Raw genomic sequence first — 21,229 nt, forward strand, 5'->3', positions numbered from 1 at the left:
CTGGTGCTTTTGTTTTTGCTCTGTCTTAATTAGATCAAACGTTATAAGCGAAAAACCTTTGACCTGTTTTAGCGAAATTTTTACATTTATACCCCCCAAACCCCCTAAATATTGTTCTAGAGCAAACGAATTTGCACAGGGGCCTTTACCCAGGCTAAATCTTCAAGTCGACACATTTAAGTCAAATTATAAAGCATTTAACCCGCGCCCGGCTGGGTGTCCTGGATTTCCACGCCCTGCTGGGGGGGGGGGGGGGGTTGAACACCCCCTTCTAACTCTGCTCCTGGGCCACGTAGCGATATGCGGAAGGCGGCGTTCGAAAGACCGCCAAAAATAAGACGAAATCACTACGGTCACTTTTTTGGTTACGTCAAAGGTCAGGTCACCAGATGTCATTGAAGGCAAAATTTCGCCGATTTCCGGGTCGATAATTTCCAAGAAGCCAACGCATAACTCGGGAACCAATGGAGATACAGCGCCGCAGAAAAACGCATTCGATAGCCAAATTAACGCCCTTTCTGAATATTTCCTTAGATTTGGCCTAACGTCAACGGTTTTGCCTGCAGGGGGCAAAAACTGCAAAAATAGCCGATTTTTCCGGAAACAGCTTTTCTGCAATAACTTTTGACCCAAGCCTTGTACGAGCTTACTTTTACCGGCATCGTGTCTCGTCAAGACGCATCAAATGAACCATAACTTGACCTTAAAAGGTCAACTTGAAAAGTTGACCTCAGGTCAAGGTCATGACCTGACCGGAAAGGGTCCTATTGCATATCAGTCGATCCGTATCGTCGAGCTGAACACATCTAAGGCGTTTTCATCGCTCTAGCATGCCTCTATCAAAAGTTATTTGCGAAAAACTGTTAGATACCATTCGTGACCTGAGATGACCTCAGGGGCATAAACAGGGGTCACGGACACCATTTTCATGCTCAGTGTGTCTAAACCACCTGTAATTCAGTGTTTGGGAGTGCTTATAATGTCTTTCGTCCAAAAGAGGCGCATTTCAATTTTCTCCCATTGACTCCCATTTGGTCATTAGGAGGTCGCAAAATTGACCTGACCTTAGGTCATCGATATCAAAATTCTGAGATGAACATTGTGTACATGCTATTGCCCTTAGCAATCGCTGAAAGTTTCAAAGCGATCGGTCACTCGGTGTAGCTATGGCAGACATTGAAACTTTTTTATGAGGTGAGGTCACTTCAAGTGACCTGGTGACCTGACCTTGAATGACCTTGGTCTGCCATTTTCACAACATGTGTAGCATTGATGTATGATAACGCTCCGCGCCGCCGTTTTTGAGATATTTGCGAAAAAACCACGGGGGATGTTCAAACACCCCCCCCCCCCCCAGCAGGGCGCGGGTTAACATTTAATACTTAGCGCCAGAGGAGCTTTCCCTGTGAAAACTCCTCTAACAGTGAGGGCGTTGCAAAGTAGCGGCATCTTAAGATTGTGCAGAGGTTCACTAATGACGTCATAAGTCAGTGACCCGAGCTGACCCGAAAATGGGATTGGTGTCAAAAGATCCGGATTAAATCAAAGGTCAGGTATAATAAGTTTCAGCTCTCTATCGCCAGAGAGTTTGGAGCTATTGCGAAAAAAAAAATCTATGGAGGGGGAGGCACCCGCCCCTCCACTCGGCGGGCGAGGGTTAAATAAGTCTGTGATGTTTTGAGACAAACGTTATTCAAAAATAGCTTCTGCAAAAAAATCGATTTCTTGTTCTTTGCGGACTCAGCCGATGACCTTATCAAAGCTAAAAATATTGATAAATACTTACATTCCGCATACTTTGAATATTACTTCAGTTTCATCGGCGAGTATGAACGGCGGACCCTGAACCTTCACTTCAAACTTTGGCAGCACGTATTCTTTGACCCGGAACACCTTTTTATGTACGTTGCTTGTCACGCCGCTGACGTGGATCGTCCAGTCACCCTGTAATAATCCAACAAGAAAAAATCAAATTACCGGAATATCAAGTTGCAGCCTTGCTCAGTTGGTAAGTAACGTAAGAGCCAGGTGGATGCTACTGGGCAGCACTGCTCGCCAGTTCTGTCGAGCGCCTTTTCTATAAATCATGCAATGTTTTGTTTTGCTTATTAGAATTGAGAGCACTCACCAGCGTGGGCTCGTCTGACAGCTGGAACTCCAGCTGAACGAGGCCGCTGCGGCCGCTCTGGTCGGTCCACTGGGCTACCCGAGTACCCAGCGGCGTCTGAATGAAGATCAACGGAATCTGAAAACAGGAGGAGGCACCTCAGCACAATGGCTTATGGAACTCTTAGACCCTAGTGACTGCTATTGTTTAACCCTCGCCCGTATAGTGTGTGTGTGTGTGTGTGTGTGTGTGTGTGTGTGTGTGTGTGTGTGTGTGTGTGTGTGTGTGTGTGTGTGTGTGTGTGTGGGAGGGGGGGGGGTCGAACGAACCCCCGTTCGGTTTTTCGCAAATAACTCGCGTAAAAAGCGGATGATCGCGACAAAACTTTCAGTATCCTCGCGTTACTCAATTTTACACCAACCCTGAAAATTTCATGACGATGACCCAAATGACCTTTGACCTGTGACCTACTTTTCGAGACCATGTTTGGCCGAAATCGTGATACGGTGTATGTCGGCTCGCATTTGCCGCGCGTTTGCAGTCTTTTCGTGGTTTCGAGCATTTAAACATGTGATATGATGTTGCCCCCATGCATTTGGGTGGGTGTCAAGGTCACCTGAAAGTCAGGTCAGGTCATTGATCTTTGATGACCTCGGTTCACTTTGTCGAAATTTAAATGTCTGTCTCTAGGCTAGTTTTTGGAGCTGAATTCGAATTTGGCAACCATATGAACATTTACGAAGTAGTTTTGGTGCCTTCGTAACATGTTACGAAGCTATCAGAGGCGGTTGACACCTACTACAAATACTCGGCAGGACCCGTACTGGTTGACCTGACCTGACCTGACCCGACCTGGCCTAAATGCATGAAGACATCATCGGTGATCAGAACTAACATGATATTCGTGATCAGCGCCCTGAAAAACCCATAGCAGCCACACTTTACAATGTTCTAACAGGTTCCGATATTCCCGACTTTTGGGTTATCAATATCGACCTGACCTGGAAGGTCACCCGATGATCTAGGACCTTAAAATTGGGTATCATCAGCTTTCTCTCGTGACGGGCAACACGCTCGTTTTCTCCGCGAAGCTCTAGCTCGATCAGGGGCCAAACGCGAGGGGGGTCGTACCACCCCCCCCCCCTTGTGCCGTCGAAGGACGCAAAATGGCCTGTGCCGGCGAGGGTTAAATTTGCATATAATTGGCTTCCTCTCATCGCGGGCAGCACGCTCGTTTTTTCCGCGAAGCCCTAGCTCGATCAGGGGCGAAACGGCAAGGGCGGGGTCCAACGGACCCCTTCCCCCATTTACGTTCGCGGCTGAAAAAGCACCAATACGGGCGAGGGTTAACCCGCGCCCGACTGGGGGTCGGAGGGGGGGGGGAGACTATTCAGAGCCTCTCCCGTTTTTCTGCAATAACTTCAAAACTCTTGTAGTATCGGCGCTAAGCTTTCAGTACCTTCGGCTTCATCAATTTGACATCTTGTGTCAATATATGAACTTGTTGCTACCATAGGTCGGCCGGAAATGACGTCAGAGTGATGTCATGTTCGGCCGATTTTGACACAAAACACTGAACCACGGCAATCGCTCCAAAGAGCATAGTTTTTAAGCTAGATCCAATTTCTTTGCATGAGTGGACTCAGAATAAACTGCGCCACCAAACTGCTATCTCGGATTTTCAAAATTTGGAAAATTTTGAAAACAATTTATTTTAAAGTTCAAAATTTAGGTATATTTTTAACTTTTTTTGAAAGGCTTTTGATGTGCTTTTTGAACGCGTGCCTATGACTTACTCTAGCAAGTTTTAGGCAGATCTACAAAAATGGCCAAGTTATAACGCATTATAGCAAAACATTCGCAATTATAAATTTTTCAAATCAATTTTTTAGCACGTGTTAGGTTTCAATGAAATTAGGTTTCGCTCGACAGTTTTTCCGGGGCTATCAGACGCTGTTTGAATTTTGACGATCGGCCCGGTAGTTTCGGAGCTAGGAGGGGCTATGAAGAGCCCCCTAGTAGCCGTTTTCACGACGGCCATCTAGTACACATTTGGTGTACATTTGGTGCAGATTAGGTGCAGATTTGGTCAAATTAGGTTCATTGTGTCTAGTTATTAGCTAGGGCTGCACTAATTCCTTATATGCCTGCTTTGTCATATTATTAGAAAGTATCATCGATGAAAACACTGAAATAAATTCGTAAAATACAGATACTTGCTGTAAAAGAGATTAGGTGCAGATTTGGTCAAATAAGGTGCACTCGCCGGATAGCCCGTCGTGAAAACGGCTAGTAGGGCACGTTATACGCAGACCCCAGTGGGGCACGGGATAACCCCGCCCGTATGGGCGGGGGTCGAACGGACCCCTCCCCCTCGGTGTTTCGTAAATAACTCACGTAAAAAGCGTTTGATCACGACGAAACCTTCAGTACCCTCGCATTATTCAATTTTACACCTACCCTAAAAATTCCATGACCCTGACCCAAATGACCTTTGACCTGTGACCTACTTTTCGAGACCATGTTTGGCCGGAATCGCGATTAAGCGTATGTCGGCTCGCATTAGCCGCGCGTTTGCAGTCTTCTCGTGGTTTCAAGCGTTTAAACATGTGACATGATGTTGCCCCCATGCATAAGGGTGGGTGTCAAGGTCACCTGAAGGTCAAGTGAGGTCATTGACCTTTGATGACCTCGGTTCACTTTTTTCGAGTTTTACATGTTTCTAGGCTAGTTTTTGGAGCTGAATTCGAATTTAGCAACCATACGAACATTTACGAAGTAGTTTTGGTGCCTTCGTAACATGTTACGAAGCTGTCAGCGGCGGTTGACACCTATTACGAATACCCGGCAGGACCTCTACTGGTTGACCTGACCTGACCTGACCCGACCTGACCTAAATGCATGAAGACATCATCTGTGATCAAAACTAACATGATATTCGTGATCAGCACCCCGAAAAAACAGCAGCCACGCTTTACGACGTTCTAACAGGTCCCGATTTTCCCGACTTTTGGGTCATTGACCTGATCTGGAAGGTCAACTAATGACCTAGGACCTTAAAATTGGGTATCATCGGCTTCCTCTCGTCACGGGCAACACGCTCGTTTTTTTCCGCGAAGCTCTAGCTCGATCAGGGGCGAAACGGCGAGGGGGGAGTCCAACGGACCCCCCCCCCTATACGTTCGCGGCTGGAAAAACACTAACGGGCGAGGGTTAAGCCAGCTATTTTCAAAAATGGCCAAGTTATACGCATTATAGCAAATTTTTACAAACATAATTTTTTTCAAATGATTTCTTTAGTACGTATTTGACATCGTACACCAGAATAGATAGCACCACTGTCGTTCAGAGCACTAACTGCATCCGACAGACATGCTTTTTGTTGAAAAAGTTCAACTTTAGAATTTGACTTTTTTACCTTAAATGGGCCTGACCTAAGCTAAATTGAACTCAAAATGACCTCGAATGACATAAACGACATCGAATCGAAAGCTATGTCCTAAATGAACCATAAAACATGTGTCGCGTGACCGACGCAGGATGTAAGATTTCCGTGACCTGTGATGACTGGACCCTGACCTGAAAATCAAAGTACAAGTTTGGTACCCACAGGGTATCTAAAGCATCTGTTTATGAGTGGGTATTCCAAAAATGAGCCTGATCTGACTAGTAAGACGGCGGCCAGACCCCAACATGTGAACAAGCCAAACATCGATAAATATTAATTTGACCTGACCTGTGACGCAATCGGTGACCTCACAGTCAATGAAATTAGGTTTCGCGCGACAGTTTTTCCGGGGCTATCAGACACCGTTTGAATTTTGAAGACCGGCCCAGTAGTTTCGGAGTTAGGATCCCCCCCCCCCCTGTAGGGCGCGTTATACGCAGACCCCAATGGGGCGTGGGTTAAGCGTTATATGTTTTATAGGAGGATCATTACGAAACAACTATGTGCCTTTGTTGTAGCAGTGTTTGTAAGTACGAGCGAAGACAATAACGTTGCGGCCGGTGACAAGGTATTTATGGCGTACGTTATAGGGACTGGGTGTGCCAACCAGAGGGTACGCGGCCAGTAATGGTTTCAATTGAGCTCTATTGCGCCGGCGCCACACGCCGAGTCCGCTGGCTATGTCTGCTGTCTGCAGCCGCTGCTGCACCGAAGTGCAAGGCGTCTGCAGAGAAAAGGACAGAGCATGTTCGTACGGAGGGTCCCCAGAGCCGGGCTTCATTGGGGGAGCACGCCGCGCTCTCTGAGGACCTTCCGTCTTGCAGTCATCAGTGGCGTCAATGCCAATCAAACTCGACAAAGGCGCTGGGCAGTGAAATAAAGCCCATTCATGGGGCTATGCTATTTCGTCCTGAATCGGAGAGTGATTAGAGCCCCACACCAAAAGTTAATATCATCAAGATAGAATGCATTATAATTAGTTTAAAAAGTCTCGTGGTTCAATTATTTGTGTAAAATTGATGCTATCCGTATCTTTACCAAAAATAAGCCCAAAAAGAAAACCGAGCACGAGAGACATTTCTTAACCAGCGCACCGAAGAGGGGGGGGAGGTGGATATCCGCCCCCCCCCCCTGAGGTTTTTCGTAGATAGCGGAAAAACCGGCGCCGCGAAATTTAGTACGACTATTCTCTCCTCAATTTTACACATTGCGTGCAAGTTTAAACCTCCTAACTTTTAAGGTCAGGTCACCAGGTCACTTTGAATGACCCAGCCTCATGTCACTTTTTGCAACTTTGTCACCGTGCCAGCGCTACAGTAGATGTCGGAGGCCTTTGAAAGTCGCAGGATGTTATAAGATCATTAGTAGCTACAATTTGTTTATCTCGGAATTTTGATATCGATGACTTAAGGTCAGGTCAATTTCTCGACCTCCCAATTATAAGTCAATGGGGAAAAAATCAACACCCTGTTTTACCACTAAAAGGGGTCGGAATGGCCCCATAAACCATGTATGACTTCATATACGATCAAACTTCACTACCTTGAGGTCTGTTTTGCTGTTGGGCAGCTGTAAGGTCATGTGACGTCATCAAAGATCACCAAAGGTTTTTTGCTAATAACTCCATATAGGAACATGATACAGCCGCGCGGATGGTCTCATTGTGTTCAGCTCGTCAAGACGCATCGAATGATATACATGATGACCTCGAGGTCACGTGACCTGAGGTCAACCTTTGACCTTGACCTTTCGAGGTCAACATATATATCATTGGATGCGGATTAAGAGGATCACGATGACGCCCTTAGTTTGTTCCTATCTTGACAAGTTCGAAAGTTATTCGATAAAAACTCTCTCCATACCTAGCGCAGCCATTTTGACTTTTTTTACCCCTGTGACGTTGTCTTTGACCTGACCTGAAAATGATCATTGTAAAAACTGTAGACCTTGTCCGTGCGTATCCTATGCCGTTTACCGCTTGACGCTATCTTGCTTCGTTCTCGAGATCTCAGGGGGGCGGTCATCCGCCCCCCCCGTCGGTTCTAAGTTGGCGCAGACCCCCGTCGGTGCGCGGGTTAAGCACATACCGTCCCTGTTATTTAGCATACTATCAAGTATGAAGCGCACTACAAATCATGCTTTAGCTTTGCCGAAATGGAGTCCCTATTTCGACACCATAGCTACGCACCTACTGGTACCGTTTATGTAGTTTCTGATCTCGTTATTAGATCCGCCCTTGGCGTCACCTTCGTCTAGTATTGGACTTACCGGCTTTGTTACCGGTCGCAGCTCAGAGTCGACGGAGAAAACGCGAAACCGCACCAGCTGCCCGGGCTTGTACACAAACTTGTCCGTCTGCACAAACAACTGCTCCGGCTGGTCCCCAGGAGACGACCTGCAATCCAGAGCGGAGTGCTAAACTCAGCAGATAGGTGAGTGACAAATGCCACATACATAGCACTATATAAATACACCGTACCAGCGTGCCCTAGATTTTATAAACTCCATTAATGATCTTTTATTGATTGAAAAGAGACAAATGGTAGTGCGATAAAATGAAGACAGATATTCCTAAGTATGAGGAGCAGTAGGCAGATACTTACGCATGTCGTATATATCTTGAGAAAAGGAAAGTGCATAACACATTCAGGATTGTAAAATACCTGATTTGTCCGTATCCGGATTGTAAAACAATATCCGTATCACAAGATGTGGGGGAGAGTGGGGCTATGCGTTACACTTTTTGGTCTTCTGCACTTAGTGGCCAAGCTATTCAATGAAATTGCACCAAATTTAGTTACATGCTAGCTGAATCAATTTGGAAAGCAGATGCAAACTTTCACTTCTTTAAGACTATTCACTTTTATGTGAAATTCAGAAAACCAAAGCAAGATTTTTGGGGTAAGTTGAAAAAATTGTGGGGCAACTTGATACACGATATGGGGTAACATGTTACACTCCTTTTTTCGTAGTTTCTTCATCATTATAACTGTCATTGGCCGTCCTATCGGAACCGATCGTAAGCCTCCTTAACCCGCGCGGGGCTGGGGTCTCCAGCCGAACGCGCGGGGCTGGGTGTGTGTGTGTGTGTAAATTTTACCCCCCCCCCCCCCTGTTATCTCCCGAACTAATGGTCCGATTTGGAAAATTCAAACGCCAATCGAAAGATCTCATCACGAACAACTAAAAACATGTACTTAATTTTAAGTTTGAGGTCAAGGTCAAGGTCAGGTCAAGGGTACAAATTGCAAGTTCCTACCGTATCGGCCTTGCACCATAGTTGCCGAAGAATGGAGTCATGGACTGAGACTGATCGCCCAAAACGTGTTCTTAGGCTACCAAGACAATATTCGTTGCATACAATATCATTCAGAGGTCAAGGTCAAGGTCAGGTCAGGTCAGGTCAGGTCACCAAAAACAAAATATAGAAAAGGGCATGTGCGACACATGTTTTATGGGTCATTTTACTCATAGAATTCAATAGGCACACTCAATAAGTGATATGGACCACCTCTGGATGAATTTCAGGTCGAGGTCAGGTCAAGGTCAGGTCAAGTGAGGTCAAATTTTGAAGTTGGTTGTTAAAGCCTAAAAAGGTGTATATCTGATGCAGTTTTTTCACGGCGAATCGAATGGTGCTATATTTGTTTCCGTACGAGGTCTAGAACTTCCAAAAAAAGTCTTTTTCAAAATTTTTGTGTGTCGTGACGTCATACAATTTTGAATAACTCCCACATTTTTGAACCGATTCTTCTAAAACTTGGTATGTAGGTGCTCATAGACCACTTCTCTGACATACATTCCGGTTTTTTCGATACACTCAAAATTGTGGATTTAATAGCTATTTTCCCAAAAAAGTCAGTTTTTTGAAAAAATTGGGGCCAAATTCCAAAATTTTCAAAAAACCGAGATGGCCATTTGATAGAAAAGGTAGAATTACGTATATCCTTTTTTGTTACGTCTTGATTCCTTTAAAAATGAAGATGTTAGCGGCGTTTGAACTTTTGCCGTTTTTGAGGCGAAAATGGCGAACATGACGTCACTAAAACGTCAATTTTTTCAAAAATTTTCCGACAGATGTCGCTCAAATTTTCAGGGAACGTGTCAAATTGATGTAAGAAAAGGTACTGAAAGTTTGGCGGCGCTGCGCGCCGCCGTTTTTGGGATATTGCAAAAATTCGCGAGGGGGGTAAAATTTACCCCCCCCAGCCCCGCGCGGGTTAATGGATAATACTAAACATGCTTTCCTTTCTCATTGAAAGGCAAGAACAATAAAGCATAAACCATTACTGTACTCCACACGCATGAAAAGGCTCATCAAACATGGCTCAATCTCTGATTTGCCTTTACTGCGACGCCAAGGGCACCATGCATTGTCATACTGACCGGAGTTTGATTTTCTGCACGAAATTTACGCCCAGGTGAAATGGAGCACGCTATAAGCAGTCTTAGGTAGCCATCTTTAAACATGCCCCGGCCCTGCGGCGGCCGACTTTCACAAGACTGAACTCAAATGTTTGTTTACATGAAGAGACTAGTGCGTTTTACTTGGTGACCTTACAAAAGAAATCATCGCTTAACTTTGTGAATATACATTCAACATTCCTACACAAATCACCTTGACAAAAACGACCCAAAGTGTTGGCCAGCAAAAAATACTTTTGCTGTCACAACTTACCCCAGTGCGCCTACAGGGCGACATGGCGTTCCACCAGGTCTGAGCCTGCAGTGACATGTAAAATGTGCGTAACCTTTCTGCTAGCGTAAATATTTGCGCCATATCAAGAGAATTTTTAAAGATATTTCCTTTGTAACAACTTACCCCTGTAACAGATAGCCCCACTCTCCCCTGCCTAATAATTTTGATATCAATGGCAGCATGATACGATGATATAGTCCGCAATCGCAAATGATAGAAAGCATTTGCATTGCAAGAAACAAATAGGGGAAGTCGGGGGAAGCCCGGGCGCGGGGTAAGCCCGGCCACCCCGTTTCCGGCTAAATTATTCACAATAAAATGCTCAACTGTTTGTCCTTTCAGCGTGGCAGCTAAGGTAAAGCCAGCAAAAAAGTTAAGGCTGACAAAAATTGCATATTGTTAAAGTTATAGCGCAAAAATGATATTTTAAGGGTTTTTAGCTAAAAAGTGAGATATCTTGCACTGTTAATGTTATACCATACAGTACTAATATTTATACGAATGTTATGTAAGGACCGTTTAAGTGTTTGTAGTGAGGGGTGACGAGTAGAGATTGCAATCCCGGGATCGGGATCCCGGGATCCAGGCGGGATTTTAATCCCGATCCCGATCCCGAAATTCCGCCAATCCCGGGATCCCGAAAAATCAGTTTTTCACCATAAAAAGAATGCAGCCGCTGCACGAGTCTTGTTTACACTGTTCATGGTGCTGCGTGACATAAAGCAGAGAAACTATTTAGCTGGCACCCCGCATCGGCCGTCCACAATTGACCGTGGTGGTAGCTCCCGGGTATCACCCACAGCGGATAAGCCGCTTAAATGTGTACGAAAAAGGGTCCCGAACGCCAAAAAAAAAAAATTGCAGCATCAGTGCAGCAACATCTCTATCAGGATCACGGACCGTTCAGCGATTCTGACTTATCCGTCCGTGGCCGGAACAAAAGAGGTCATCAAGACAGTGTTTGAGCTCGTGTCGCAGAAAGATGCCACAGATGTGCCCGCAAGTGACGGCAGAGCTCACTGATTCAAACGTTGAAGACGGTAGAGTGAAGCTCTCCCAGTCAGTGACTCTGCCCTCAAAGCGACTTTGGAGCAAAGTCTGAGCAGGGTTGTATACCAATCAAGTCGATTGAATTGATTGATTTGTTTCAACGCGTATTTTGAGTTGATTGGATTGAGTCGATTGACTTTTCGAGATGACTGGTTGACTGACTCGTTTGACTTTAGCGACTGGTTGACTGATTTGATTCCCGAAAATTAGAGTGACTCGTATGATTGAGTCGATTGAATGGAAAGTTCAAATAAGTTTTAGTTGACGAAAAATAATGACACCAATTGATGACATCAAAGATCACAACACTACACTGAAAACTGCTTGTCATAACAACTGCAATATGGGTAGATGGCCAAATAAAGAACAGGGCCTAAACATGAACAGCCAACTTTGACTTTCAGCTGCAATAACTGCTCCAATCTTGGTGATAGAACCTGGCGATGCACCTACCTACCTTTCTGCACTCAGCAGAAAACGTTTTTTTTTTTAATCCAGATGATAAAGTGCAAGGCCCTATATACTAATAAAGTGTAATAAAGTTGGGCACTAATGGGTTAATTAATAATTCACATCTCCACATCTCCTCAGAAACAACCCACTGAACTCTATAAATATCTGAAACCCCTACAAAAATGACTGAAACAAAAGCGCCGTTTTCGTCTCGCTAATTACGTTTACGTAGTACGTACCTAATTAATAGCTAATTTGCTGCATTGTTTAATTTGCAGCAGAACGTTTGTTGATCCTTTTCTCCTGAGAGGCTCAGCATAACATATTTAATATATTTCATTTTCCTTAAAATATTTTACCGAATATTATTAAGTGGTTTTATTTAAAATGAAATAATAGTTAAAACGAAATTGGTGTTGTACAACCGATTTATTTTATGATGATCTACCATACTACATGATAATCAATGACGTCATCTTACCAAAATATCAAAAGACGTAGAATAAGGATTTATAAAAGCTTAGCATATTTATTGGCAAACAAAACGTTTTCGTTTCGCAATCGCACCCAAGGCCCTATATAGAATCGCACCGTGCCGTTTTCGCGTTTTTATTTTTCTTGTTCCTACTTCCTTTGTCCTTAACTTATCCTGTGGTTCTAGAGTCCCTGTCCTCTCCATTTCCTTTTAAATATATTTCTAATCCTCATCCCTATCCCCCAGTCCTAACAGTTTCAAATTGTATTGCAATAAAATGTTTTGAATTCTTCACATAGGTACCTAACATTGACATGCCACGTCCAGAGTCGTGGACCGCTAAATACTTCAAATCTCTTCCTTCCCAATCTGACAACATCCCACGTCTCAAATGCACATTGTGTGGAAAGATTTTTTTCAGGCTGCCCGTCAGTCTCTGTCTAACCGAAACCGTCACATGCATGATGCAGGTAAGATATTTATTTCTATTTCCCTATGGTTAATATGTTATTGATGCATATTAATACATACTTTACGGTGCGTTCACTGGAGATTAACCGTGCGTTAATTCGAAGGTAGCCGTGCACCAATTTAAATTGGTGCACGCTCGTGCAGTGATGAATTTCTCGACTGAAGTTTTTCGGAAGGGTCATTGACTTTCTTCTAAGAATTCCCATAAAAGGCCCTTTTAATGTCATGAACTAAGATTACTTTTAATTTAAATTCGCACCGTTAAGCATGTATTAATTAGTTTAACACATGGTTTCCGTGCATAAATGGTTTTAACGCACTCGTGGATGGAATGGAGCACTCGTGCGTTAATGCACTCGTTTCACTCGTGCATTAACACACTCGTGCTCCAATCCATCCACGTCGTGCGTTAAAACCATTTACACACGGGAAACCATGTGTTAATATATATTATCCATATTATCCATTAAAATCCGAGCAGCCAACTTTCAACTGCAATATCTGATATTTAGTGTAAATGGAGTTGGAATATGGCCAAAATTAAATTGACAACTTTTAGGTGAGAGGTAGTGATTTGGAAGGGCGAGTCAGCTACTGGGTTATTTTGCACCCATTAAATGAAACTTCTGCTCCAATTCTACCCATTGAACCTCAATATCATGATCCACCTGTCCATCACTAGGTATCCTTCCTTATTACATAGAAACTTTGAATGGCATGGCAATTTATAATTTTAAATGACAATATTTTTTGTCTCTTCTGTAGGTAGGTAGGTAGGTAAGTAGGTAGGTAGGTACACCAGACTGCTATGGACACTTTTCCAAGTTGGTGGGGCAAAAAACCTAATGTATGTCTTGGTTTGAGTCGTTTGATTGAGTTGATTGATTCCTTTCTTTGTCGCGTTTGAGTCGATTGAATCAATTCCCGAAAACTGCTCTGACTTGATTGATTTGATTGGTTTCCCAAATTTGTCGTGATTGAATTGATTGCTATTGATTGAGTCGTATACAACCCTGAGTCTGAGAGACATTAGTGATGAATGAGCGGAACCGGGGGGTGAAGTGACCAAGCGACGTCTTGAAAACATTGTGAAATAGGGAGCTGCCAAATTTGGCGTACACTGGTCGCGAGTTTTAAAATAGTCAGACCTACCTGCAATGGCTTAAAACTGTCGCGCTAACTACGAGTAGCGTAGACGAAAAGTGAGTGAGGCGTGGATGTGCTGGAACCCGTCTGAATGACGAGATAGAAGACGCACTGGTCGGCGCACAGTTTTATTAAGGCCAATTGGGGTAATGCTAATCAAATCGAAACGTTTCTTTCGCAAATTCAATCGTGTTTATTGCAAATGAAATGGTCTAGGGATGGCTTTTGGTTGCCTCTTTGTTTGTGGTAAGCTAAAAGACGCAAAATATGTCAGTAGGAAATTATTCTTACGACCTACAGTGACAAGACCGGGATCCCGGGATCCCGGGATCCCGAAATAAAAACTTTCGGGATCCCGGGATTGGCAAAACGTTCCGGGATTGCAATCTCTAGTGACGAGGCAGGCTGGCTTAAGTTTGACATTTTTTCGAATATCGCTGTTCTAAAATAAAAATTAGCACATTGGGGTAACCCCGGGCGAGTAGCCAAGCTTACCCCCAACCGAGAGCAATGCCACTAAACCACTGTTTTCCATGAGATAAAAGGTACTGAGCAGGTTTGGTTTACACCTAGATCAAAGATAAATTTCGAAAATAAACATGTTATCATAGACAAAGCCAGTCATGTCACTTAAGGTCAACTAGGGTCAAACTACGTTTTTGCAGATAACGCGACAGACAATGAAGCTAGAGCTTCAAAAATGGTGTTGTTGTGTTCTTCTTCATCAGCCAAGTCGAATGATATGCAATATGATGCATTAAGGTAAACAGAAAAATACATTTTAAGGAATTTTGAAATACACATTTTTTGTTAATTTTGCATCACGATTTTCATCGACCTGTAGGGGAGAGTGGGGCAAAGCGGCCACCCTAACGCTTCTCACGATGCCAACGCTTGATTTTTAAACTTGGAAAGATTCTTTCTATACCAATGTGATCTCTATTAAGTTGCCTTTAATTTCAACTGCGTTTTATTTCCAAAGGCGTTTACATATGAAAGATATTGACAAAACTTTAAACCTATGCATATTGGCCACTTTGCCCCATACCCTGGGGCAAAGTGGCCACCGGCGTCTTCTCAAGTCCCGATACGAGAAACAAAATAGTTGCCTCGTGTACGACTAGGGTATTTGATGGTGACAAGGTTAAGCGAAGATGGATGTTTACTTTATCATCTTCCACCTGTAGGTAAACAAAGAAAGGATTTTCATGAAAATAAACATATAACTGCATTATTTGGTAACTCATGCAACTGAAGAGTGGCAAAAGATGAATGCATGACGACACATTTGAATATAAATAATGTTTTTTATCCAGATGGAAGCAACTTATGGCCAATTGGGGGGTGGCCACTTTGCCCCGGCCACTTTGCCCCGCGCATACCGTCCGAGACAAAAATATTCCAGCTTAGCTATTAGTGGGGTAAAAAACATTAAAATTGGTAGAATGCATGTACGATAACCATGCAATGCATGGACCAGAACGCTTATAAAAATTCCAAACGGCTATGGAATAACATAACATTTAAAAATTGTAAACATAGTTGGTAACCTGGCAAGAAATGTTTTTCCGTGTTTCACAGAACAATGGTGATGGGCCTGAAACCCCGGTCTGGCTCATTCGAACGACCGTGAAGAGAAGTATAATTGGAAACCATAAATTGGAGCTGACGCCAGCAGGGCTAAAACGATGGGTGGCCGCTTTGCCCCGGGTGGCCGCTTTGCCCCACTTTCCCCTACTGCATATGTAGTAGACGCTAGCTAAGATACCAGTAGTGACATAAACTCTAAGATGTCCAGAGCTAATCAGTACCTTAATATTTCACTTTCCGTTAATATTTAAAAAACACATAATGGTTTCATCAACTCGTTGTAAAGCGCTGGGGAGGTGGCCGGCGTTACCCCTATGCCGGGCTTACCCCAGAAAAATCAACACTTTTTTAAAACTCGATTTTCTCAACCTTATACTTATTCCACGAAACCGAATTTTTGGGAAAACACGGCCAATGAACTTTAGCAGGATATCAACATTTTATACAGCACGTATGGTATGTAATAAAAATGAAAAAGAGCTTACTATGCCGGGCTTCCCCCGGCTTCCCCTACTTTTAAAACATTAACGAAACAGCGATTTTTTTTTGTACAGACAATGAGATTATCGAGGCAATAATGAAGACCACGGACGGTATGACATATACTCGTATGACAACAACAGCGTCAACGGATTTTCAAAATTTTAAACATGAACAAAGAATAAAGTAAGAATATATTTACCTGATACTGAAATCTCTCTCTCCGCGTATGCTGTAGTTGGTTTGAGTCGGGAATGTCACCGTTAGGTGAAGCGTGCTTCTCCCAGTGGCTGTATCTGGCATCTTCACGTCGAAACAGGTTTGCTTGAAACCGCCTGGAATTTAACATTGTGTGTTAACCCTCGCCAGCCGAGGAGGGGGGGGGCGGGTGCCGCCCCCCTCATAGATTTTTTTCGCGATAGCTCCGGACACGCTGGTGACAGAGAGCTGAAACTTGGCATACCTGACCTTTGATTCAAGCCAGATCTTTTGACATCAACCGCGTTGTCGGGTCAGGTCAGGTCACTGACATATGACGTCATAACCCTCGCCGGCCGAGGGGGGGGGGGCGGGTGCCGCCCCCCCATAGGGTTTTTTCGCGATAGCTCCGAACACGCTGGCGATAGAGAGCTGAAACTTGGCATACCTGACCTTTGATCCAAGCCGGATCTTTTGACATCAACCGCATTTTTGGGTCAGGTCAGGTCACTGACCTATGACGTCATAAGTGAACCTCTGCACGGTCTTCAGATGTCGCAACTTCGCAACGCCCTCACTGCCAGAGGAGATGTCACAGGGAAATGAAACTTGCAGGATCTAATATCCATTATGAGTCCCACAACTTGTATATCTCGGATTTTTCCTAAAGGTCATATGAGGTCAGGTCATTTTCGTGACCTCACCATTATAAGTCAATGGGGAAAAATGAAAACTGCTATTCTGGCGCCGGGAACGATCTCCAGCTATCTCAAGCACACAGAATCGTGATTTGATGCACTCCTTGCAAGGTTAGATGCGTCACTTTTGCAATGTTGACCTTGCGTGACGTCATTTATGACGTCATCAAGGTCATATTAGTTTTTCATCAATAACTCTTGATCAAATTGAGCTAGCGAGTCGGGAAAGCCACCAATGGACTCAGGAAGACCTGCCGAATCGAATGATATGCGACATGACCTCTTTGGACCAACTTCGTGACCTGGGGGTGCTGACCTGACCTTGACCTGAGGTCAACACCCCAAGTTGACCTGACCCGGACAAAAAGCATATCATTCGACGCGCCTGAGCGAGACGAACACGATGCTGCCAAAATCGGCGCTCTGCGGCCGTTTTTTGCGAAGTTATTCACCAAAAACTGAACCGTACCTTGGGGCACTTGACCTGACCTCAGAGGTCACCGGTTGACCTAGGACCTTAAAATCGGGTACCAAACTCTGCGTCTCGTAACGGCGCACACGCTCGTTTTTTCCGCGACGCGCTAGCTCCACCAGGGACGAAACGGCGAGGGGGGTCGTACCCGCCCCCCCCCCTCGGCCGGCGCGTATGTAGAAAACCAATAGGTCCGGCGAGGGATAAGTTAGCCTCTGCACGGTCCTTAGATGTCGCAACTTCGCAACGCCCTCACTGCCAGAGGAGCTTTCACAGGAAAATGAAACTTGCAGGATCTCGTATCCATTACAAGTCTCACAACTTGTATACCTCAGATTTTTACTAAAGGTCATATGAGATCAGTCATTTTCATGACCTCACCATTAAAAGTCAATGGGGAAAAATGAAAACTGCTATTCTGTCGCCGGGAACGATCTCAAACTATCAGAATCGTGATTTCATGCCCTCCTTGCAAGTCTAGATGCGTCACTTTTGCAATGCTGACCTTGCGTGACGTCATTTATGACGTCATCAAGGTCATATTAGTTTTCGTCAATAACTCCGATCAAAATGAGCTAGCGAGTCGGGAAAGCCACCAATGGACTCAGGAAGACCTGCCAAATCGAGTGATATGCGATATGACCTCCTTCGACCAACTTTGTGACCTGGGGGCGCTGACCTGACCGTGACCTGAGGTCAACACCCTACCTAAGTTGACCTTATCCAACCAAAAGTATATCGTTCGAAGCGCCTGAGCAAGGCGAACATGATGCTGCCAAAATCGCGGCTCTGCGGCCGTTTTTTGGGAAGTTATTCACCAAAAACGGAACCGTACCTTGGGGCGCTTGACCTGACCTCAGAGATCACCGGTTGAACTAGGATCTTAAAATTGGGTATCAGTCTCTGCGTCTCGTAACGGCGCACACGCTCGTTTTTTTCTGCGACGCGAAAAAAAAAACGGGGCGAAACGGCGAGGGGATGGGGTCGTTCCGGCCCCCCCCCCCCTCGGCCGGCGCGTATGTAGAAAACCAATAGGTCCGGCGAGGCTTAAGTGAGCCATGCTGTTCCTCCTAACGATGTATAATGGTGGCAAGCTTGACGGTACATGATAATCCATTTCAGTCCAAAACCCTCCTGCAGTAAAAATATGACCATGAATAAGCAATGAATGCGAAACGTCAGGGGACACCTAATTTGAATTATCAATAAACAATGAATGCGAAACGTCGGGCAAAGCCTAATTCTTAAAAAATTAGCTTCAGCTTTAGTTAAAACCATTGAACACTTTATTTAAAGGCCTTTCTAAACGCTCAGCAACACCTACTGTAGTAGTTAGGTGCTGCGGCGAATCACCCGTAAGACGAGGCGCTAGTCACGGAAACGGCCTTCAGCTGTCTGGGCGGCCTTAGTCGTCGGTACCGGATGCCGGCATCACTGCGCGGTCTCAATCGTCCGCCAAGGATAGTCCGGGCGCTGCGCTGGGCCAATGAGTCGCCAGTGGAGCGACCAAGGCTAGCAGAGTGGCTGCAGAGATAGATGGACGGCAGACATGGCGCCTCGAGCTGTGACTGGTGACACCGACGCGCGCACATTCTTTCTGACACGTGGTACGTGAGTGGTGCCTTTTACACACTAGGCTGCTCGTTGATCAGTCGTAGGCAGTTCACAATGACTTGTCCCGACTCTAAAATCAGGACCGTCTGTGAGGGGCTTGTTCCGATCGTTGTCTTCTTTGAACAGCTTGTGAGCCGTTTGAGATAGCAATGCTCAGGCATGGGTAATTTGGCATGCTCCGTGAAACTTTTGTGAATTTTGTTGATTTAAAAAAGATAAATTACGTGTTTGCGAACATCTTAAAAAGTGTCACTGAGCGCAGACTGTTTCGACATAACCCCTTAGGCATTTTTTGGCACGCGTAAAAATTCAAGACCGAGGTCTTTAAAGATTAGGTCTCCAAGTAACGTTTTAGGACTTTGCAAAAAGCCAGTTTACGTTGTGACCTAGTTCTGATCAAGCTTCAGTGCTACTTTTATCGCGTGATAAATCGCTTTAGCCCGAGCATGACTGGGGGGGGGGGGCTACAGAGCCCCCTCCCCCCGTTTTTCGGCAATATCTTCTAAATCATTTGACGGATCAGCACGAAACTTACGGTACCTTCAGCGGCATCAATTTGACACCTTGTGCTAAGGTTTCAACTTTCTAGCTACCACAGTTTGGCCGAAAATGACGTCAGAGTGACTTAATGTCGGCCGATTTTGATGCAGACCCACCAATCTAGTCAGTCAGCCGACCCACCAATGTAGTCAGTCAGCCGACCCACCAATCTAGTCAGTCAGCCGACCCACCAATCTAGTCAGTCAGCCGACCCACCAATCTAGTCAGTCAGCCGACCAACCAATCTCGTCAGTCAGCCGACCCACCAATCTAGTCAGTCAGCCGACCCACCAATCTCGTCAGTCAGCCGACCCACCAATCTCGTCAGTCAGCCGACCCACCAATCTAGTCAGTCAGCCGACCGACCAGTCTAGTCAGTCAGCCGACCCACCAATCTAGTCAGTCAGCCGACCCACCAATCTAGTCGTCAGCCGACCCACCAATCTAGTCAGTCAGCCGACCCACCAATCTAGTCAGTCAGCCGACCCACCCGTCCAACCTGTCGGCATATGGCCTACCTGACACGCCGGCGACGGACTGAGTGTGTAGGGTGCGCCGGTCCCCGGAGCCGGAGAAGTCGAGGGTCAGGTCTCCCGTCTCGGGAACGTCGAACAGCGTCAGACACATCGTCTCCGACTCGCCGGCATAGGACACCTTAGGTGCCGTGAACAGATAATGTCTGCAAAAGACAACCGTGAATGTACACAAACGTTGTGGGTCACTAATGATGCAATGATGCTATTTCTGCATCCTAAGATCTCCAAATGGCCAATCCCAATTCATGTAAACAAAAAGCTTATGAATTGTTAATGAATGATAAGTTGGTGTGCTGCTCTACAATTTACAATGAATTAAAAATTTTGTGCTAAATATCATCCTGATACACAGCATATCCCAAGTCTGGCTCCGTCCTCTTAGGCCAGGCTGACTAATGGCCAAATAGCCCTCAATTTTAACATCTAACACTTTTCCGAGTCCACGACAGCACCGTAGGTCACTGTGCGTCCCCGGCTGGTCGTTCTGACGAGTCACGGACAGACGTTTCGAGCATGGAACCCACCTTTCAGCAACGGCTGCTCCGACCACCAGCGGCAGAAGCACGAGCCATCTCAGTCGACAGGGCGCCATCTCCAGCCACCAGCCGAGCCGGGGGGCTACTGGCGGCGCTCGGTGCGCGCGACGCTTCTATAGGCGAGCAGAGGCCGCCGTGACCCGCGGCGCCGGCCAGCCCCGCAGACCGCCACTCCGGCGGGGACTTCACCCCAATGCACCGAACACGTCACTTCTCCGTACGATCAGCGCCGCCGGCCTCCCGCGGCATGTCGGACGGTGACGACAGCGCCGCTACCGGCTACCGTCCCTGGAAAGCCCCACGGTGCGACGCAGAATAGTTCTGCGTGGTTGGGCGGCCACACGCCCGGATACCGGTGTGGGGTCAGTTCGCGCCAGCCGGTACCGACCGGAGCGGGGCCGCGTGCCGACCAGGGCACCAGGGACGTCAGCTAAACAGAAGGCCAATAACATCCGCCCGGCGCCGATGGCTCCGCCGTCTGCTGGCGCACGTCAAGTCTCGGCGTAAACTCACTGCTGAACAGTCATAACCTTTCAATCATTGACACGAGTTATGGCGATTGACGTCATCATTGGTTGGAGTGAAGGCAGTCGCACTGAGACGGCCACCAGTCTCGCGTTTTCTGACTGCATGTTTGATATTTTGCACTTTCTGGTAGGTACTCATCTAAATATTTTAACGCTTACAACATGTCTGTACTGTTTATAAAATAAAGT

At 45.7% G+C, this 21,229-nt stretch overlaps 2 protein-coding genes across 11 annotated transcripts in view; both read right to left on the reverse strand.

The window, feature by feature from the left end:
• LOC122383711 (alpha-2-macroglobulin-like) overlaps window positions 1–20,798 on the reverse strand; it is a 148,532-nt gene extending 127,734 nt beyond the window's left edge. For 5 of the 10 annotated variants that reach the window (XM_043370431.1, XM_043370433.1, XM_043370434.1 and 2 more), the window contains exons 1-6: window positions 20,502–20,668; window positions 19,960–20,120; window positions 16,122–16,254; window positions 7,824–7,950; window positions 2,129–2,245; window positions 1,787–1,944 (exon numbers count right to left, since the gene is read on the reverse strand). The gene's annotated coding sequence lies outside the window, so the exon portion shown is untranslated. Of the gene's footprint in view, window positions 1–1,786; window positions 1,945–2,128; window positions 2,246–7,823; window positions 7,951–16,121; window positions 16,255–19,959; window positions 20,121–20,501 lie in introns of all 10 variants that reach the window. The other 5 variants (XM_043370435.1, XM_043370428.1, XM_043370430.1 and 2 more) reach the window with 2 other exon arrangements.
• On the reverse strand, window positions 1,783–20,569 carry LOC122383689 (alpha-2-macroglobulin-like). The gene is made up of 5 exons (XM_043370369.1): window positions 20,502–20,569; window positions 19,932–20,120; window positions 7,824–7,950; window positions 2,129–2,245; window positions 1,783–1,944 (listed from the first exon to the last, which is right to left on the reverse strand). The coding sequence occupies exons 1-5, from the start codon at window positions 20,567–20,569 to the stop codon at window positions 1,783–1,785; spliced, it is 663 nt and encodes a 220-aa protein (XP_043226304.1).
• Window positions 20,799–21,229: the final 431 nt, after the last annotated feature.

Source organism: Amphibalanus amphitrite, unplaced genomic scaffold (assembly GCF_019059575.1).
Source record: "Amphibalanus amphitrite isolate SeventyFive unplaced genomic scaffold, NRLGWU_Aamphi_draft 000170F_arrow, whole genome shotgun sequence".
NCBI lineage: Eukaryota > Metazoa > Arthropoda > Thecostraca > Balanomorpha > Balanidae > Amphibalanus > Amphibalanus amphitrite.